The sequence below is a fragment of the Prionailurus bengalensis genome, chromosome C2 (assembly GCF_016509475.1).
Source record: "Prionailurus bengalensis isolate Pbe53 chromosome C2, Fcat_Pben_1.1_paternal_pri, whole genome shotgun sequence".
In the NCBI taxonomy this organism is placed as follows: Eukaryota; Metazoa; Chordata; class Mammalia; order Carnivora; family Felidae; genus Prionailurus; species Prionailurus bengalensis.
In genome coordinates this window covers 118,290,048-118,310,317 of record NC_057350.1, presented here as the reverse complement: position 1 = coordinate 118,310,317, position 20,270 = coordinate 118,290,048, and the positions used below count along the sequence as shown (strand labels likewise).

At 39.2% G+C, this 20,270-nt stretch overlaps 2 protein-coding genes across 5 annotated transcripts in view; both read right to left on the bottom strand.

Annotated features, from left to right (window-relative positions):
• PLSCR1 (phospholipid scramblase 1) overlaps positions 1 to 17,280 on the bottom strand; it is a 36,756-nt gene extending 19,476 nt beyond the window's left edge. The window contains exons 1-5 of one of the 4 annotated variants that reach the window (XM_043595197.1): positions 16,486 to 17,280; positions 11,508 to 11,533; positions 8,201 to 8,281; positions 3,373 to 3,680; positions 1,685 to 1,727 (exon numbers count right to left, since the gene is read on the bottom strand). In XM_043595197.1, coding sequence (XP_043451132.1) covers positions 1,685 to 1,727; positions 3,373 to 3,680; positions 8,201 to 8,281; positions 11,508 to 11,520 — 445 coding nt within the window. In that variant the 5' untranslated portion in view covers positions 11,521 to 11,533; positions 16,486 to 17,280. The remainder of the gene's footprint in view (positions 1 to 1,684; positions 1,728 to 3,372; positions 3,681 to 8,200; positions 8,282 to 11,507; positions 11,534 to 16,485) is intronic. The other 3 variants (XM_043595196.1, XM_043595199.1, XM_043595198.1) reach the window with 3 other exon arrangements.
• Positions 17,281 to 17,325: 45 nt separating this feature from the next.
• PLSCR5 (phospholipid scramblase family member 5) overlaps positions 17,326 to 20,270 on the bottom strand; it is a 78,228-nt gene continuing 75,283 nt past the window's right edge. Inside the window, exon 8 of the mRNA XM_043593310.1 lies at positions 17,326 to 17,426. Coding sequence (XP_043449245.1) covers positions 17,326 to 17,426 — 101 coding nt within the window. The remainder of the gene's footprint in view (positions 17,427 to 20,270) is intronic.

Sequence of the window (20,270 nt, the reverse complement as noted above, 5' to 3'; positions counted from 1 at the left end):
TCTTCAGCTTGTTCATCTATGAAATGAGATCAGTGGGTTTATACAATCTCTAAGTTACTCAAAAAATGAGAATAAAACGAAAGAATTCTATGGCTATCATTGTTTATAAAGTTCTGAAATGGGAACTATTTAAGTGCCTGTCATAGACTCAGATGCTAAAAATAAATGGATTAATCTTCATCGCTCTTTAAATTTTTGTTTTGTTTTGAGAGAGAGAGGGAGGGTGCGTGTATGCAAGACTGGGGGAGGGGCAGAGAAAGAGGAGAGAGAGAAGTCCAAGCAGGTTCTGCACTGTCAGTGCAAAGCCCAATGTGGGGCTCGCATTCACTGTGAGATCATGACCTGAGCAGAGATCAAGAGTCCAATGCTTAATGGACTGAACCACCATAGCTTAGAGGCTCCTAAGCTTTATATCTCTTTATACTGTCATAATGTTACAATACACACTTTCATTGAGACAAGAAAACAGGACAATTAAAGACATCTCTTAAAAAAGAGAAGAATTAGTAAATACTAAATTTGGAGCTTACTTTATTTACATTTCATGATTAACACATACAAATTTCACAAATATATATAAAACTAACACATTTAAAAACTATAAATGGAGTGCTATATAATGTACAGTATCTGTTTTGTTTTGATGTCATAACCTCAAAAACAAATTTCTTAAGATAAAGCATTACAAAATTCAGGGCACAAGTTATCAAACAACAAAGAACTCCTTTCTAGAGAAAGCTTAGTATATACACACTAGCAAAACAAGAACATTATAAGTATCTAACGATGTGCATTATAAGCAATTTAAATAAAATAGGCAACAACTGTATATTCTAACCAAATATATTACTCTGCTTTTACAATTCATGTTATATTTCTACCAGCAGATAGGGACTTTGCAGAGAGGTGAAGAAGGACTTAACAGATATATTCTAAAAACTAGTCAAATGTTCATTAGACTCTTTATATCTAGAAGAAAGACACGGGTTCATGAATCCATCCAGTTCTCTTTCCCCTGGCAAGAGTCCTGAAACATCTAACAGCTTAAGTTTATCTTGCATCTCAGGAGTGCCGTACCCAAGGAGATATTTATTGAGGTTAGGTCCCATTCACAGGAGCAGGAGTGCTGTTCTAAGAAGCCAAGCCTCCAGGCTTGCTGGTCAGCATCCTCCAACACTCCAACAGAAGCCTTGCAAACCCAAGGCAGGAATACAATTTTCCAAAATATACCCATCCAAACTGAAGAAGTTCACTTGCTTTAGAAATGTACTGAGGTAACTGAACTACTGCATGTGGCTCTGTGTCAATCTCAAAAACATCACAGACTGGGGAAAAAACAGCTGAAGTGATGAAAGTCATGTAAAATGACAGAATCACTGGAGTGATTTCTAAAGAGCAGGGGGAGCAAAAGTAAGTTTGGTTTGGTTTCCTTCTAAGGTAAGGTCTGTATCATGAGGACAGATTGTCAGAGTAACAGTATTTTACTAGTCGACTCCTAATTTCCAGAAATGAGCTACTGATAATTGTCATCATTTTGTTATCATGAAGAAGAGAGACATTTGTAAGCAACCAGATTTAACTGTTCCACATCAGTGAAAGCATTACATTTGTGGTTGTTGATATGCGTTTATCTGCATAAATATCTTCTCTTTCTAGAAATATGACCAATACAATGAATACATACCTTCCAGAAGCTCAATTTGCTGATGAACCAGTATCTGATCTATCTATTATAGTAAAAAAAAAAAAAAAAAAGCTGTAAATATATTTCCATGTTTTCTATGCCAACTAAATTAACAATAGTGTTTTTATATTTTAAGAAATGCACATAATCACTTATCAATATTTATCAATATTTAATAATATAACTTTATACCTAAAAAAGTATAAAATTAAAGTCAATATATCTTTATTTATTTATTTATTTATTTATTTTTTTAAACAATTATTTATTTTTGGGACAGAGAGAGACAGAGCATGAACGGGGGAGGGGCAGAGAGAGAGGGAGACACAGAATCGGAAACAGGCTCCAGGCTCTGAGCCATCAGCCCAGAGCCTGACGCGGGGCTCGAACTCACAGGCCGCGAGATCGTGACCTGGCTGAAGTCGGACGCTTAACCGACTGCGCCACCCAGGCGCCCCAAAGTCAATATATCTTTAATTGAAAATCTATTGAATGTGTTCACTATTAATGTGGGTAAATCCAGGTCAAATAAAACTGACTTACTCTGGAATCCCTCTAAAAATTAAAAAAAAAAAAGTTCCTTCTTGAAAAGGCTTAAGAGATATTAAGATTCTTTATTCATTTAAAGAGCTTCTGTCCAAATCTAAAAAAAATTTAGAAGTGTGCTTGATATCCTTTGGAGCAGGTAATAATTTCCTCTATATATTTTGTAAGGCCTTGATTTAAAAAAAATATTTAAGCTATTTCTTGGAAAATGTATGAACTACTAAGAGTTCTTACAATACTTGCTGCCCAAGTGCATTGTGGGAAACTAAATTAGTACAGACCGTACAAGAGAGATAATTCATTTACTGAAAACTGGATGGTTACCACAGGGATATTTGTTTATAGATTAGACATATAGAATTTCATATTCCTATTCTACCTACCAGATTTCTAACACTAAACAAATACTAGCCCTCACATCGCTGGTATATGGTATCATGCAGTACATTATAATCCAGGATTTTTTCCCCCTTACTGATGGCATTAATAAAATTGGTTCTTTCAAAGCACAAAGCATCATAAAATACACTTTCATTAATTATAATAAAAAAGTGACTCATGTTATACACAAAATATGAACTTTTTTTTTTTTTTTTGGTACCACTATTGACACTCAACACTAAATTTAGTTTAATGTTTCTTTCCACCTCCTTGGATGTTATTTGGTGTTGGGAATAAAGACAGTGAAATCCAGAACCAAGATTACAGTAGCAAAAAGTCACTCCCTCTTCCTTAGTGTTTTGACTCTGAGCAAATTATATAATTTCTCTGGACCTCAGGTTCCTCTTCTGTAAAATGTATGGTAATTAATAGTACCTATATTATAGGTTTCTAAAAGGATTAAATAAGTTAATACATATGTTACACTTAGGGACAAAGTCTGGAAAATAGTGCTTAGTAAAGGTTTGCTATTGGTCATTACCATGGATTATATTCATGATCATAGAAAACACAATTTCCTAAGACATTTGTACTTTGCTTTAAAAGTTAACTTGACCTAGAAGAATTATAGTAATTTTTTAGGGAAAAATGTTTTGCCATTTCAGACTTTTGTGAATTAGTCATTTGTTAATTTCATTAAGTAAACTATAAGCACAGTTTTATTAAAAAATAAAACGAGTGTTTCATTTATTTGAAATTACCTGACTTAAATATTCCAATCCGGGTGGACAGCCTGATGGAGGTGGTGGTGCTGGCATCCATGGTACCCCTGCACGTCCACCTGGCTGATTATACACAGGCTGGTGTTGGACAGGAAACCCTACTGGGCCAGCACCTGAATAACCAGCTGGTGGAATTGAGTAGCCAGCCTGGGGGCCAGGATAGCCAGCCTGGGGGCCAGGATAGCCAGCCTGGGGGCCAGGGTAGCCAACCTGGGGGCCAGGATAGCCAACCTGGGGGCCAGGGTAGCCAACCTGGGGGCCAGGGTAGCCAGTATGTCCTGGAGGTCCTAAAATAAAAACAAGTGAAATAATTTGTAACTGCACAGAAAAATGGAAATATGAACTCTTTTGGGATTACTCCTAAAACTCTACAAACTCAAATTGCAGCTCAGATATCTTGTTTCTACGAAGCTTAAACTCTGTGTTTTTATCCTTCAGTGATTTTTCAATGAAGTATCTGTAGTTTCATATCCACTCTTACAGGGTTTGGGGCTGTGAACAGAGTTGGCCCAAGACTTACCCACCATTCAAATCTCAGTTGCAAAGATACTTGAAACCTAAGAAAGTGACAGAAAATCAACAATGGTCTAGAGTCACCTTTATAAGGATTATGGAATGCCTTAAGAGAAACGCAAGATGGCAAGAAAGAGTAAAAGGCCCAAAATAAAGGCTTTGAGTCAGCATTTCTAAAACCAAAGCACTCTATTTTTAAAAAAAAGATTAATTTATTTAAAAAAATGATTGTTAGAAATGGTACCTCCTTTATGTACAGAACTGGGGGTGGTTTTGCCCCCTCAAGGAATTTTTGGCAAGCTCTGGAGACATTTTTGGCTGTTTATAGCTGGAAGGAAGAGTGATACTGGCATTTGGTAGATAGAGGCCAGGGAAGCTGGTAAATATTTCCTAAAATGCCAGAATAGTATCCTGAAAAAGAAGAATTATCCATCTGAAAATATTAGAGTGCTGCTGTTGAGAAACTCTGGCGTAGAGGTAAAGACGCATCCTTACTTCCAGAACTGTCCAGATGCTTATCTGGGTTAACAGTTTGCCCGAACTTTTACCCCATGGTGCATTCCTATCCTAAGACTTCCTACATGAAAAGCAAAAAAAAATAAAAATAAAAAATAAAAAGAAATCATTATTGATAGTTAAGTTACAAATTTAAATTTCATAATTTACCACCCTCAGCACTCTGGAAAATACAGTTGGAGAACCAAGGAAGATAAAAGTTACAACAGGCAAACTTGCCTTGAGTATTTAATAAGCACAGGAGAAGAATAAATTTACTAAGTGTATACTCTGTATTCTATGTGAATTTGTAATTACAATGAAGCTTCATAAACTTATATGAATAGTCCAGAGTAGTAATCCATAGCAATGGAATACAATTTCAAAGGAATGTGTTCCATAATATTTTAACAGAAAAGGCTACATAAAATTTAATGCTTATACAATTTATAAATACTTTAAAAAAAGACACTGATGGCAAAATACATCCACTATTAAAAAGATTTCTGGGGCACCTAGGTGACTCAGTCGGTTGAGCGTCCGACTTCGGCTCAGGTCGTGATCTCACGATTCGTGAGTTCGAGCCCCACGTCGGGCTCTGTGCTGCTAGCTCAGGGCCTGGAGCCTGCTTTGGATTTTGTGTCTCCCTCTCTCTCTGTTCCTCCCCTGCTTGCACTCTGTCTCTCTCTCTCAAAAAGTGAATAAAGATTTTTAAAACATTAAAAAGGAGATTAAACCTCCTACTAGTATCTTTTAAATATAGTTTTTATAATTCATTCATTCTCACAACAAATAAATATTTACAGATGTTCTATAATGTGGGTGGCTCTGTTCTAGAATCAGAGGATTCAGTTCTCAACAAGGCAACCTGCCCTCAGGGAGTTTACAGGCTACTTTTGGGAGAGAGGAAATAAATTTTTTAAAAAAGATTTCAGATTGAACTCACAGAGAAAATGCATGGTGGAGAGGGAAAGGTATCAACCAGGTACTTCAGATAGAAAAAAATTCTGTTGAGATCTAAGATATGAGAAAGGTAAAGCTTTGTGTAAAGAGCTGGTAAGAAATGTTGCGGGAGGAAGGAAAACCAAATGCAAAAATCCCTGATTTCAGGAGTGAATTTGGCATGTTTGAGGCAGAGAGAAACATCGTAAGGGAGAGGAAGAGTGGAAACTGTTGTCAGTGAAAACGTAGAAACAGTTCATCTAGGGAGCCCATTAATAAGGAGCTTAGATTTGATTCCAAGTGTGATCGACAGGCCTTTGAGGATTTTAAGCAGACAAGTGAGTTCCATAATCTGATTTATATCTTACAAAGTTGGTGGGAGTGCTGAGCACTGGGATTTAAAATAAGAAATGCAGATGCCCTCACTGCCTAATGGGGTAGATAACTTCATATTTTATCCTTTACTCTAGGGATCTACAACACCAGTATGATCAATTGATTAACTAGAATCGAAGACAAGCTCTTTGAAAGGAGGGACCAGATTTTTATGACTATATGCCAGAGGAAAGTGATGGGATGGGGAGAGAGAAAAGGGAGGAGTTGGGACAGTTTCCTTGAGGGCTGCCTTTGAGCTGAGATCTAAAAGATCCAAAGGAGTAGAGAAGACCAGGGGCACAGAGAAAAACGTTCCACAGACAAGCCCTGGGATAGTAACACATACAGGGTTCCTAATAATCTGTAAAAAGCCAAGTCGACTTGAATAGCAGAGAGCCAGGCTTAATAGACAGGTAAAGAGAAGGCAGGGGAGGCCCTGTCTGGTGAACCAAATTAAGCCTTTTGGCCTTTATCCTAAAAGCAATGAAAAACCAATGATTTACACACTGAATACTGTCTGTAATATGGACAGATAGGCATTTTTAAAGATCACTGGCTACAGTGCAAAGATCAGACCACAGGCAAGCCAATGAGGAGGACATGTGAGTTCACATTAGCATTGTTTTAATCTTCTCAAGACCCTTGGAGAGAGAGGATAGTTGATTATTTCCGAAATAACAGATTAAACATACAGAATTACCTGAAATTTGGATATTTTCATTTGTATAAGGTCTAACTGATTTAACAGATTATTAACATAATTACAAATATCTGTCACTCAGTATTTGTAAATCATTATACCAGGCGCTTTACGTATACTCTCATTTAATCTCCAAGCTAACCTGAATGAGAAAATGTTATTCCTGTTTTATAGCTAAGAACTGAGACTTGCAGGTATAACGAGTTGTATGAACCACCACACAGCCATTTAGCGCAGAAGCCAGAACTGAACCAGAAGTCAGGTTTAGCGCAGAACTTGAAACCTGATACAGCCTCTCTTTGCCTTTTTCCCACTTGCACACTGGGTACATGATGCTATTTACCTCCTAAGATTGACAGTTAAATGAGTTTATTCACATTATGCACAGTAAGCTCTCAATTTTAAACTGTCACTATTGTTAGCATCATTGTCATATTAAGACCTGCACTATATATGGCCTTGGACTTGTGAAATAAAATTAGGCTATTTTTCTCACAAACTCTCAAGTCTGATTATAACTGAATTTAATTATGTATCACCTCATTTTAACTAGCTGTGGGTGGATTAAATCATTCTCCAAGTGCCCTGGATGAATATTCCAGCTTGCTAATAATTCATCAAACAACCACCATATAAGAATTTACGGCAGCGGTTCTCAGCCCTGGTTGCACATTACAACTAACTGGGTAATTAAAAAAATCACCAATCCCTGGGTCCCGTGACCTGAGCTTCTGCTTTAAATTCTCCTGGGATAGTGCCCTGGTACAGTGTTTTAAAATCTTCCACGTAATACTTAAGGGCAGGCACCCTTGAGAACTATCTCCTTAGAGATAGTCTAGCTCAGATTCTTCTAACTGCAAACACCTGGATGTAATCCAGGCCCCGCTGGGAAGTTTCTTGGCTACACAGTTAAACAGGCCATTGAGTTCCCAAGCAGAGTTATTCGCTCAGAGTAGAATACAAAATGGATACACCCATCTACCCAAACCGGATACCTTTTGATCCTAAGTCTCCAGAGTGGTCTCTCGGTCTCTCAAGAAGGAAGTAGCCTGACTACTTGCAAATCTGGGTACACCATCAATTTTGCCATGTAGTGAAGTTCTAGTAATTTTGATAACTGCATTTGTCTACATGAAAATCTCTGAGGTCTTTCAATAACTGGTTCAAAGGGAAAAATGTACTCCCTAGAATGTAGTGATAGGACTCGATTACTTTTCTTAGATATAAGGCATGATTAAGCATGCGTACAAAAAGCAAAGCTTTCATATATGTTACAAAGTGAACATGAGAATGACCCCCAAGCAGCTACACTTTTATTACCTACAGCTTCCAGTTTTAAGCACTCACGTCTTTTCTGTGACTCTCACTGTACACGATTACCCTCAGCTAATATAGGACTCAAAAATACCCAGGGATAAATCTAAATGTGATTATGTGATGACAATTTTCAGAACAGATGAAGGATCAATTAAATCTTTTACTTCTAATGTATATTTTGGTGCAAACTTTATTTTATTTGCTACATGTAAATGGACTGTTTTTGTTAACTCTATATCTTTACTATCCTGCATAAGTAAACATTACTTTTATGATATTATTTATGCTAATATATAGTCAGAAAAAAAAATCAAGAACTAGGCTGCCAATTTCATTATTACACTTTTAATAAAAGACACTACTAAAATACACAAACAAAGGCAGACACACACCCATACATATGCCCTTTGGGGAATATCAGTAATTGAATAATTTTGGATTTTTATTATTAGACAAATGTTTTACCTTGGAGTGTTGCTGAAGGATATTGAGGGGGATAGTCAGGTGGTAAATTTGTTCCTGGGTGAGGAGCATTCATTTGTCCGTCTGCAATTTAGGGAAAGGTAAACATATATGTGCTTTAATGAAATACATATTAGAAAAAAATAAGGGGCGCCTGGGTGGCTCAGTCGGTTGAGCGGCCGACTTTGGCTCAGGTCACGATCTCGCGGTCCGTGAGTTCGAGCCCCACATCGGGCTCTGTGCTGACAGCTTGGAGCCCGGAGCCTGTTTCAGATTCTGTGTCTCCCTCTCTCTCTGACCCTCCCCCCATTCATGCTCTGTCTCTGTCCCAAAAATAAATAAATGTTAAAAAAGAAAAATTAAAAAAAAAAAAGAAAAAAATATGTATTAGAAAGAAAAATACATTGTTCTTAGATAATTTCCATTGATATGATCTTTATATGATCTTGTGCTGTACTAAAATAATGTGATTTCTTCACTTAACAAAAGCTGTTTGTTATCAGACTTAATTGGCAGGAGCATCGGTTTCAAACAAATTCCTCTTTGGATAAAATGAGACAGCTGAGTTACCGGGGCTGAACTTCTAGCTTTCAAACATGTCTGATGAGTGTTCCATATTTGGAAGTGTTCCAAGTGTTAACACCTAATTCCATGTTGGTATTAGGGGAAAAAAGTGTTTTAGAACCACATACAGACTGTAAAGGAAGAGAGAGAGAAATGAAACTACTTGGATATGGGGATGATGATGGAAATAGTATGATGATTTTTAAAGATATGTAGTTATTGCTATACCAATTAGCCTTTTCCTTTTATCTTTGACAGAGAGAGCACATGCGCATGCGTGCAACCAGGGGAGCGGCAGGGGCAGGAGGAGAGGGAGACCAAGAATATTAAGCAGGCACAACCTCCAGCGCAGAGCCCAACATGGGGGCTCGACCTTACAACTATGAGATCATCACCTGAGCTGAAATCGAGAGTTGGACACTTAACTGACTGAGCCATCCAGGGGTCCCAAAGAATTATTTTCAAAATATTTAAAATAGTGCATATATTTCAATATTGAATATCCCCTTTATGCTTACTCTGCAATTACCCAATAAGGTTGAATTTCCAATAAGGAATTCAAGAATATCCAATACCAATAAGAATACCCAATAAGGAACTTCCTAGTCTCTGACTGGTTTTGCCCAATAAAATCATAACTGACTGAATAACAATAAAATACCACATTAAACGTTGAATATTCTTAATATATGTACAAATGGTTGAACCTCCTAGTCCTTCATATTTGTGTTTCCTAGTCACTCATTTAGCAGCCGCCCCAGCCAGACAATAAATACTTGTTGGCCATCTCCTGTATTGCCTCTGAGCTAAGCTCTGAGGCTATCCTGGCCCTGTCTTCATAGAACTTAAGGTCTAGTGGACACTACATTTGTCCCATGTCCTCCTCTGGCTCATTATGGCTTGCTAACTATAAACCCAAAACAGTTTCTTATTGAATGATGAGCACATGGCATCAATACAGAAGAAAAAGTTAGTCAAACTTTCCATTTGATACACTGTCTACACACTTCTTTATCATAGGCCTTCAAAGACTACTCAACTCATGTGGTTTCAGCGGGAAAGCTGGGTTGTGAGCCAGCCTTCTCCTTCACGCAATCAACTTCATGATCAACTTCAGCAGACTGGAGTCCACAGAGCTGGTGCATATTCCGGTAACAGAACCCTCTACTTTCATCAGGGCTTTTCCCTAAACAGTTGCCGCAACGTACCCTGACTGATTGCAGATCTCTCAAATACCACAAAAGTCATTCCATCCCGACCATTCCCTTGTTTGTTGGTTTCAAGTGAGTGGCCGAGTTCCTAGTTCTCCAGCTCTCAAGGCTTTGCCCACCGCTGCCACTCCCCACCTGAGCTGGAAACAACCGGATCACGCTTAACAGATCTCAAGGAAAACACTGCAAGTCTGACTAACATACCTACTCTTAAATGATAGGTCACATTTTGGCACCTCTAGGTACCAGTGTTTGAACAATAGTAAATACATATACATATCTAGGAGCTGACAGATTCAAGAAATTAGAAGCTCATAATCTCTGGGGTTTTGGTTCCAGAGTATTAATCCTGGTTTTAGGAATTTCAGCAGGAATTCATACAGAGGGAAAATAAGCAAATAAGCAAGTGGTCAAATATACCAAAGATCATATGAATTATGAATGGATTTCTGCATTTGTGAAATGGAACTTAAAATAATTTATAGATACCATAGGACTGTCACATTAATATAAAGATATTTTATTTTTACTTCTGTATGTATTTATATACATATATACATTTAACTCCTATTTATGCACATACACACAGATATACAAACAATTATGCATATGAAGATGAAGAGTTAAAAGGTGACTATGATGGTGGCAAAAAGAATCTTTCTATGGTGATCTGAAGCATCCTAATGCTTGTAGCAGATAGAAAGTGTAATACTATATCAATTTACATTTAAGAAGCCTTGAGTTTTGTAAGTAAAATTAAATTCATATAGCAAACATTAAGAGATCATGAAGCTTCATGAAGGAAAGCTGAGGTTTCTAGTCCTAAAGAGTATCTAATACAGCTAGTAAGGCTGACATTATGGTGAGAGATAAACATGTCTTCAGTATCTAAACAAAAGTAAACAGACAATGTAAATCTTCTCATAAAACAGGATTTTTTTTTCATATTTTCCCCCATATGCATTGCTTTTCTCTTCAGAACTTTAGATTAAAAAAAACAAAACCAAAGTCTTTTATTATATGCTTGGTCGATATCCATTTTATTTAGAATTTTCTTGATAGGAAAAAAGCCAGAACGTAATCATTGGTATTTATTAAACCTGTTCATGTGTGGATGTTATGAAATATATAGCAGGGATATATCCAAAGATTTTGTTACAATGATCTGACATATTAAATTTATTATCTGGTTAATTTGAGTTGAATGATGTTTATGTATATAAAATGCACACAAAAAGGGGAAAACTGACCTAAATGGAATATAGTATAAATTATATAACATATTTCCCAGTAAGACTAAAATTCCTTAGGCTTATCTAAGGTTTTATTTTTACAGGAAAAACTAGCAGTAGTGGATATATGTGTACATTGTCTTTACAGTAAAAAAAAAAAAAATGACCTAGACTTCGGGTTCTGGAGCATAAACAAAGTAAATTACATCCTTTCAGAAACTGAATACAGCATCATATAAGACAAAGAACATATTAACAACAGATTTAACATTATAAAAGGAAGTCAACACTTAAATTACTTACTTTGCTTTTCCATGATTTATAGAGTTCTGAAAAAGAAGACCTGATATTACTACATTGTCTACAAATTTATAGGTCAAATATGACTGTTGTAACAAGATATTATGAAACTATACGTACACATAGGATATTCCTCTATTCATCTAGTCTACCAGAATCTGGTTATTTAAACCCTTTGCTCTTGACCCCATCCCCTGTTGATGTGATTCTGAGTATGACTTAAGAAGTTGTGAGTCACCCCAGGATGGTGGATGTTTTCCACAAACCTTTGCGGGGAGAAGGTCCTATAAGGCAGAAAGCTGAGAGGAAAACGTTGTAAGCCTAAGACCCCACCTTGTAACCGAGTCAAAAACTGAAGCCTTCCAGTCTACACAAAGGAGGCTGGGCTCTAAGTTCACCAGGACAGACAGACGGGTTAGCTATCAGACCACACTAATGCAAATATCTCTGGATTCCAGATTCTATGGATAAGTTCTGCCCATCTTGAACAGCAAATGTGAAAAGGCCTGACTCTTTGTTATGTTACAAGATATACTTTTAGCCAGAAAATCCACTCTCAGGGGTTGTCATAGTTGTAGCACCATCACAGACCAACCAAAACTTTGTGTTAGGTTATTTCTATACAAAATAATAATTAAAAAACCCAAAAAAAACCATTGTACTCGGCACTTCTGATGAGGTTTTTGGGGTGACAGTGGGGTTTGTGGGATCCGGAACTGACAGCCAAGAAAGAATTCTTGGAGATGTTTTTGGTGCAAAAAGGTGATTTTATTAAATAAAGCACGGGGACAGGACCCGTGGGCAGGAAGAGCTGCCCTGGGACTTTGAGGAGAGACTGGCTATATAATAGGGAGTTGAGGGGGTGGTAAAGTCCAGGGAAAGTTTCCAGTGAGATTTGCATATGCTAAAGAAGACTCCCAGGATACTGGAGGCCTAACTGTTGTCAAGCTAAGGTTGTTTTCCCTCTAGCAAAGCATTAGCCTTAAGACAGTAGGGACTTCCTGGAGAAACAGTTTACTTGGCCAGACTCAAGTATTTGTCAATGGGCTGCAGGTTACAAGGAAATTTAGTTCTATCTGCCATTTCCTTCTGTTTTTGTCTTCCACAGCACTATGGAGGGGTGATACTGAGGCTCCAGGAAACGAGGTCCATCGGTTTCTGGAGATTGGGCTATTGATATTTGTAAAATATTTGTAAATAGTTGGGAGACTCAGGTACTGGGCACAATGATCTCTATCAGTTAACCATTTCTTTTTCCCCTTTCTTTTGTTCTTGGGCAGCCAGGAGTGCCTGAGGAGTATCACATGGATTCCCCCCGGGGTGGGGGTGGGTTGCAGCCTGTCAGTTTGCCTTAGGCTCCCTCACCACTTCTGCCTTCCAGTTCCTTGATTCTTTTCCCCCTGATCTCTCCACTTTAAATCCCAACCCCCTTGATGCCTGTTAATTGCAATTAACTCATAAGGCAAAACCTCTCGCCCAGAGATCCCAGGAAGTGAAACTGAACAGACTCTAAAGCAGAGCTTATTTGTCCCTATTTGCTCTTTTCTTTCCAATTTGGTTACATTATTTTGAGTCTTAAAATGGCACATGTGTGAGAATAAGTCCCTAATGGCAAAACTACTGCAGAACATAATCTGGGTCCTCTCTTTGCTGTAGGTTTTAGAATTTTTGCAGTTAAATAATATCTCAAGCACAAAACGTGGCATGTCATAAGTTCTGGTACAAAATGTTAAGTGAGTTGTAGTCACCTGTGTGCCAGGTAGAATAAAGCACTTGTGGAATAAAGATGATGCCACAACACCCTGTCCGCTCCTGTTTGCTGTTTTGAAGATCTTTTGATTTTCTCAAACTTAAGGGTCTATTAACAAGAGGTAATGTCACTCAGTTTTGGAAATGACTAGGCTGAGTCCTGGGTGATTTCATTAATTAATTAACATGATAACTTTTAAATAATGTTTTCCACTACTCTTTTTGTTTTAAATTTATTTTAAGTAGGCTCCACACCCAATGTGGGGCTTGAACTCACAACCCTGAGATCAAGAGTCACAGGCTCTACCAACTGAGCCAGCCAGGTATACCCCTGCCTTCCACTACTCTTAATAAGAAACAAATCCTAGAAAATTTTCCAAGAAAAAGAACATCATATTCATCCTGTACTAAAAAAAAGTCTCTAAGAAAGTCATATATGTTGTACCACTGGAATCTTAATTACTTCAAGACAAATATATAGTTTCAAATTATAATCTGATTACTATATACTCATCCCTAACTCTGCTAAATGAGAGTTTCTGAGATTTAACACATCATATACTATATACAAGTAAGTACATCTCTGGTAAAAATTATTCTATTAGACACCATAAGACCTGATGCAATTTGAAGTGGGGTTCATATGCAAATGGCTAAGAAAGAATTCCTGAGACATGTTTGGTGCAAAAATATGATGTTATTAAAGCACAGGGTCAGAACCTGTGGGCAGAAGAGCTGCTCTGCGACTGTGAGGAGTGAGTGATAATGTATTTGAAGGTTTGTGGAGGAGGGGACATAAAGTTAGTTTCTAAGAAATTTCTGTATGCTGAAAGCAGGGTCTTACAGGACGAAGATTTACCTACTGTCAAGATAAGGTTGCTTCTAGTTTTTAATGGAATGTAAACATGAAGGCCTTAAGGCAGCCGTAAATTCCTACGGAATGTTACAGACTGCAGGTCTCTGGTATCACTGGGCTTCAAGCTGTAAGGGGATTTAATTTAAACGACATTTTTTTGCCTTTGTTTTCCTTATCAAGACCCATTGCTGCTCTGGGCTATTTGAAAATGATAAATCTCTTCCATCAGGCATAAGGAGAAATGATGCCGGTGACATTAGTCATGGTTCCACAGTTCACAGGACAGTGACATTCTTGACCCATCTATCTCTTGGGGTCCTGGAATTTCTATCTTATTGCTTTCCAAAAAAGTTATTGATGTAAAATCTGGAACCCAAGGGAAGCATCCATAATTTTGGAAGTTCCTAAGACTCCTATGCCTATATACTAGGCATAATCTAGATTTGGATTCTTTATCCACATTTACTTCTTAATTAAGAACAAACCACTTAAATATTTTTCTGAGTCCTAAGAGGCAGACACATGTTCTTAATTATTTTAGGAAAATGTTACTGCTCTAATGACAATGGTAGAAATCTATATCCCTAAACTTCCTTTGAATCTGAGAGCCAAAGGTAGTCTAAAATCCACCAGGCCATGGGTTGGGGGGTTGAGACAGGTGGTTAGGCATTATACACAGAGGGAACTGTACAAGTCCTGTGGCTACAGGGAGCTTGACTCATTCAAGGAAATGAAAGACTTGTGGATTATAAAAAAAAAAAAAAAAAAAAAAAGATAATCAGATATGAGAATAGAGAGGTATATGGGACACAGTTTGTACCCATTTAATGTCTCTCTATCTGCATTCTATGCTCTCAAAGACCAGAATATGGCCTGTCTTGTCCAGGACAAGAGACTTAACTGCTGCTTGTTGACTGAACAATATGTGCACAGTATGATTTCACTCCTTTTGTTCATAAAGAACAGCTCCCTTACTAATGGGAAGGCTGCTGAATCTCTGACCCAGCCACTTATTTTACATGCCACTTTTCGGTTTTTTTTAATATATTAAATATAATTTATTATCAAATTGGTTTCCATACAACACCCAGTGCTCATCCCAACAGGTGCCCTCCTCAATGCCCATCACTCACTTTCCCCTCTCCCTCACCCCTCATCAACCCTCAGTTTGTTCTCAGTATTTAAGAGTCTCTTACGGTTTGCCTCCCTCCCTCTCCATAAGGTTTTTTTCCCTTCCCCTCCCCCATGGTCTTCTGTTAAGTTTCTCAGGATCCACATATGAGCGGAAACATCTGGTATCTGTCTTTCTCTGCCTTATTTCACTTAGCATAACACCCTCTAGTTCCATCCACGTTGCTGCAAATGGCCAGATTTCATTCTTTCTCATTGCCAAGTAGTATTCCATTGTATATATAAACCACATCTTCTTTATCCAGTCCTCAGTTGATGGACATTTAAGCTCTTTCCATAATTCGGCTATTGTTGAAAGTGCTGCTATAAACATTGTGGTACAAGTGGTCCTATTCATCAGCACTCCTGTATCCCTTGGGTAAATTCCTAGCAGTGCTATGGCTGGGTCATGGGTAGATCTATTTTTAATTTTTTTAGGAACCTCCACACTGTTTCCCAGAGCATACATGCCACTTTTTGTATCCACTGCAGAAATCCACTCGTTTCCCTTTTCATTTTAAAAAAGGGAAAGATGAGTAAACCATATTTCTCAAATTGCTCAACTAGGAGAAACAATGCCGCCAGTTCCTGGAACTGAGAAGCGGCCATTCCAAGATTTACTGGAATAACCCTAGAAATAAAACCATGTGGGAACCAGATTCATGAGTTTAGAAGCAGGGATTCTGTCAAGTATCAAAAATAATAAAAGCTAACCTTACCGAGTACTCTTGGGGCTAGCACAGCTCCCACAGCTTTACACTAATACACGCCATACTGTAACTCTTGTAACTCTTTTTTGACCATCGCACAATTTCAGAGATGAGGCCAGGAGAGCACAAGGATGAAGAAACTGGTTCAGAGTCCACAGCAATTAAGTAGTAGAGGTAGGATTCAAATCAGGCAGGTGGACTCCTGAACTAATTAATGGTCTTAGCTTCTATGCTATAAACCAGCTCTATCTTTCCAATTCGTCTGGTGTTCCAGAGGGACTAGCACAGGTTTAGGGTACACCATACTCCTGAGGAATACATACGGTTCTATGACAGCTACGAGGCCCCACTAATCATCTCTTCTAATCCTCCCAGCGCGACAGCGGACACCCACAGTCCTGGTTCTTGCCGGGTTCTTCAGCGCGGCCAAGAGGTGGGCAGTGGTAGTAAAGGGGCGCTGAGCACGCAAGGCAGTTTCGGGCAAGAAACACCTTACCAGTGGTGCCGGGTGGTGGGGCCTGGGGGCCAACTGGGGCCACTCGCGAGTCGCAGCTCCGCTTCCGGGGGTCGCTTCCCCGGGACTCTACCCACCCCCCACCCCCCCGCGCCCGCCTCCTCTACTCAGCTCACCCCGCACAAACACAGCTGGCCGGACCCCGCGCCCCGCCCCCGCTAGCGGCCCCCAGCGCCGCGCAACTGGCCCCGGGAACCCACGCGAGTCCGGCGCCCGGTGCGCGCGCGGGGCCGAGGGGCGAGAAAGGCGCCCGCCCACCTGGGGCTGCAGGTGCTCCGCGCTGCCGAGAACCTCCGAGGTGCGGACACGCTCTCGGTTTCGTTTCCCGGATCCTAGGTACACAAAAGGGCTCTCCCACCGGCGCGCCCGCGTCGCTGCCGGAGGGCGTGAGAGCTGCAGGCCCCCGCCCCCTTCCTCGCTCCCCGCAGAGATTCCGAAGTCAGTTCAGCGGGGAGGGCAACGGAGAGCTAACTAACTGGGAGGTGGCCGCCCGCTCCGACACGTAAAGTCCTCCGCAGGGGAGTGGCTGCCGTGGGGGTGCTGTAGTGGGCGCCAAACCGTAGGGAACTTCCGTTTCTCGGCTCTCAACCTGCATCACTTGCATTTCTGTTACTTTCAAAGCTTGTGAGCAGCGCTGGCCCCGGGGACCAATGAGGACGGGTCCGGCGTGTTTGTCTCGACGGGGCTTTTTCTCTGTAGCTTCCTGACTCTTTGTCTCTCTCCCAAGGTCTCTGTGTCTCATTGTCTCACCCTCTCCGTTTTTCCCTTTCTCTGCCTCCGTCTCTCCTCTGCCCCCCCCCCCCCCAACGCCATTAACAACTTTTAACAATCACAGCGACTAGACGTGTTTAGACTGTTGAATTTTTCTTCACCGCCGCCCGACCGGCAAACAGACTCAGTAAACAGGTATTTGTTGAGCTGAGCTAAAGGACCCATTGAGTTTTTTTTTTCCATGAAATTATTTTATTTACAAAAGGAACCTGTGATCTTCCACACAATAAAGATGAGTGTGGAGAAAAGGTGAAGCATACTTTCTCCACCTCCCCTCCCCTTTTCTTCCCCTGACTCTGTTGACAGATACTTGAAGGATTGCCAAGACACCTCCTTGGAGGAAGGAAGAGGGTACTGGAAGGGAGGGGACTAGAAAGCGAGATTGAGAAAAAAAGTAAGAAAGGAGGGAGGAAACCAGCTGCTTGAGTTTGAATCCCTTCTCCTCTCTGTGACTGTGCAAATTAGAATCTCTGTGCTTCTTTTTTAATCTGTAAAATGAGGGTATTTTATCTATCTCATAAGATTTTTATGAGGATTAAGGAAGTTAAAATACGCAAAAAGTTTAAGTGATGCCTATCATAGAGTAAGCACTCAATAAATATCATTAATCTACCACTGTTCTTCTGCCAATAAAGTTTTACCACCTCTCCACTTCCTGAATATCAACTCTAAATGTTTGCTATTCTAATTGGCAAGTATGACCTTGTTATTGTTTTTGTTAATTCTGACTGTTGGCGATATTCAGTAATCATTCAGAGGGTTACTGAACATTTTAACATTTTATTCTGGGTTATGTCTGACATTTAATACAGAGTTTTCTGTCAGATCGGGATTGTTTATTTTTGAGACAGAGAGAGAAAGAGCATGAACGGGGGAGGGTCAGACAGAGAGGGAGACAAAGAAACGGAAGCAGGCTCCAGGCTCTGAGCTGTCAGCATAGAGCCCGACGCGGGCCTCGAACTCATGGACCGTGAGATCATAAACTGAGCCAAAGTCAGACGCTTAACTGACTGAGCCCCCGGGCGCCCCAGATTGGGATATTTTTTGCACTTGCTGATTTGTTGTGCTCTTTACATTTTGTGGACTGAATCCCTCATTTAACAGAGGCCTACTTACTGGGTCTCTGGATTATAATCTTATTTAAAGTTGCTTTCACAACTCTTTCATTTTTAAATCATCTTTTACTGTGTTTTTTACTTTTCACCTCTGGGCTTTCTCTCTTATTTTCAAAAGCCTACTGTATGTTAGGACATCCAATATGATTCCTTCCTTACACCTGTTTATTCCTAATTGCCAAGAAGTTAGAATTTTCTAGTTACCTTATTATATATAGTTGTATTGTGGTCCATGAATATACTATGAATAGTTTTAATCATTTGAAATTTTTTGAGACTTGCATTATGGCCCTTCAGTACATAGCCAATTTTTGTACACACTTTATAAATACTTGAAAAATAGGTATACTCTTCAGTTGTTGAGTATGGTATTGTATTTTTTTGTGTTAGGGCAATTTCTTTTAAAATTTATTTTTTTAATGTTTATTCATTTTTGAAAGACAGAGAGAGATGGAGCACAGCAGGGGTGGGTCAGACAGAGAGGGGGACACAGAATCTGAAGCAGGCTCCAGGCTCTGAGCTGTCAGCACAGAGCCTGATGTGGGGCTTGAACCCACCAACCGTGAGATCATGACCTGTGAGATCATGACCTGAGCCAAAGTCAGACGCTTAACCGACGGACCCACCCAGGTGCCCCATGTGTTAGGTCAATTTCTTAATTATGCTGTTACCTTAGCTGATACTTTGTTTGTTTATTCTACCAATTATTCAGAGGAATATTAAAATTTCTCATTAGAATGATAGATTTGTTTATTACTTCTTGTTTTGACTTTTTTGCTTATAGTTTTTGGTTTTGTGATTAAGCAAAAACTAAAAGGAGTTCTATTATCCTGGTGAATTGAACCTTTATCAATAATGAAGTGATATTTATTTCTAGTGATGCTTTTCCTTCAAAGTCCATTTTGTCTGAAATCCATGCTCTTATTGTAAGTTAAGGAGTTTACAATGATACTTCGATCGATCGATCGATCGATCCATCCATCCATCCATCTTTTTGTGCATCCATCTTGGTGCACAACTGGCACCAAGGCCCAGAGGGTAAGTTTTCTCTGTGCCCTTCCCTCCTACATGGTGGAGTTTACTTCTCTTTCATATTACAAGGTGGTAATTCTATGAGCAGAGATTTTAGTGGGGGGTCTTCTCTTAACTTTTCCTTCTTGATGGGCCAAAATTTATCTTTGGTTTTAACACTTTTATGGGAGTCAAAGTAGATGCCCAAAGTCTCCAGTGCTTGCAGAAGCTTCTCCTTAAGATTTAGCTTCCTGACTGCTGAACTTCTGCTGTAGATGGGGCAGGAAAACTGTAGAGATCTAGTAGATAACACTTTCAATGTTATTTTTCAACCTTTCCACCTTGATGAATATTATTTTTGAATCCCTAGATATTTCCATTCTGTTTTAAACAGAAGTCTCCTGTATCTTGCTTAGGGTGGTACGCACCATTTCCATATTCAATCCATGGGGTAGGTGAATAGGCTTCTTAATTCAGGCTTTCAAGCATTCCTCCCTTTAATTTCTAATTTTAAACTTTATCCTCTCTTTATTTGTCATCACTAAGTGCTCTGTCTCTCTGGGAGTCTGTGGAGGTAAATTGAATCTCAATTATTCTTACACATTTTATAACTTCTTATGTCTTACAAAATAGTTACCACATCTGACTCATCTAATTTCTCAAATTTGTTGAAATCTTATTCCGCCTGTACATTATTACCTTTTTGTAACCCTTGTGGTTTTTACATCTTTTGTGTTTTTTTATTTTGTTTTGTCTTGACTGTTTTCTATTTAGTTTTATTATGATCTCCAAAAAAGAGTACCATCTTTAATTAGAAAATATTTAGGTAGGGTATAAACTGTTAGTGGCCTACCCAAAACTTAGTATTTT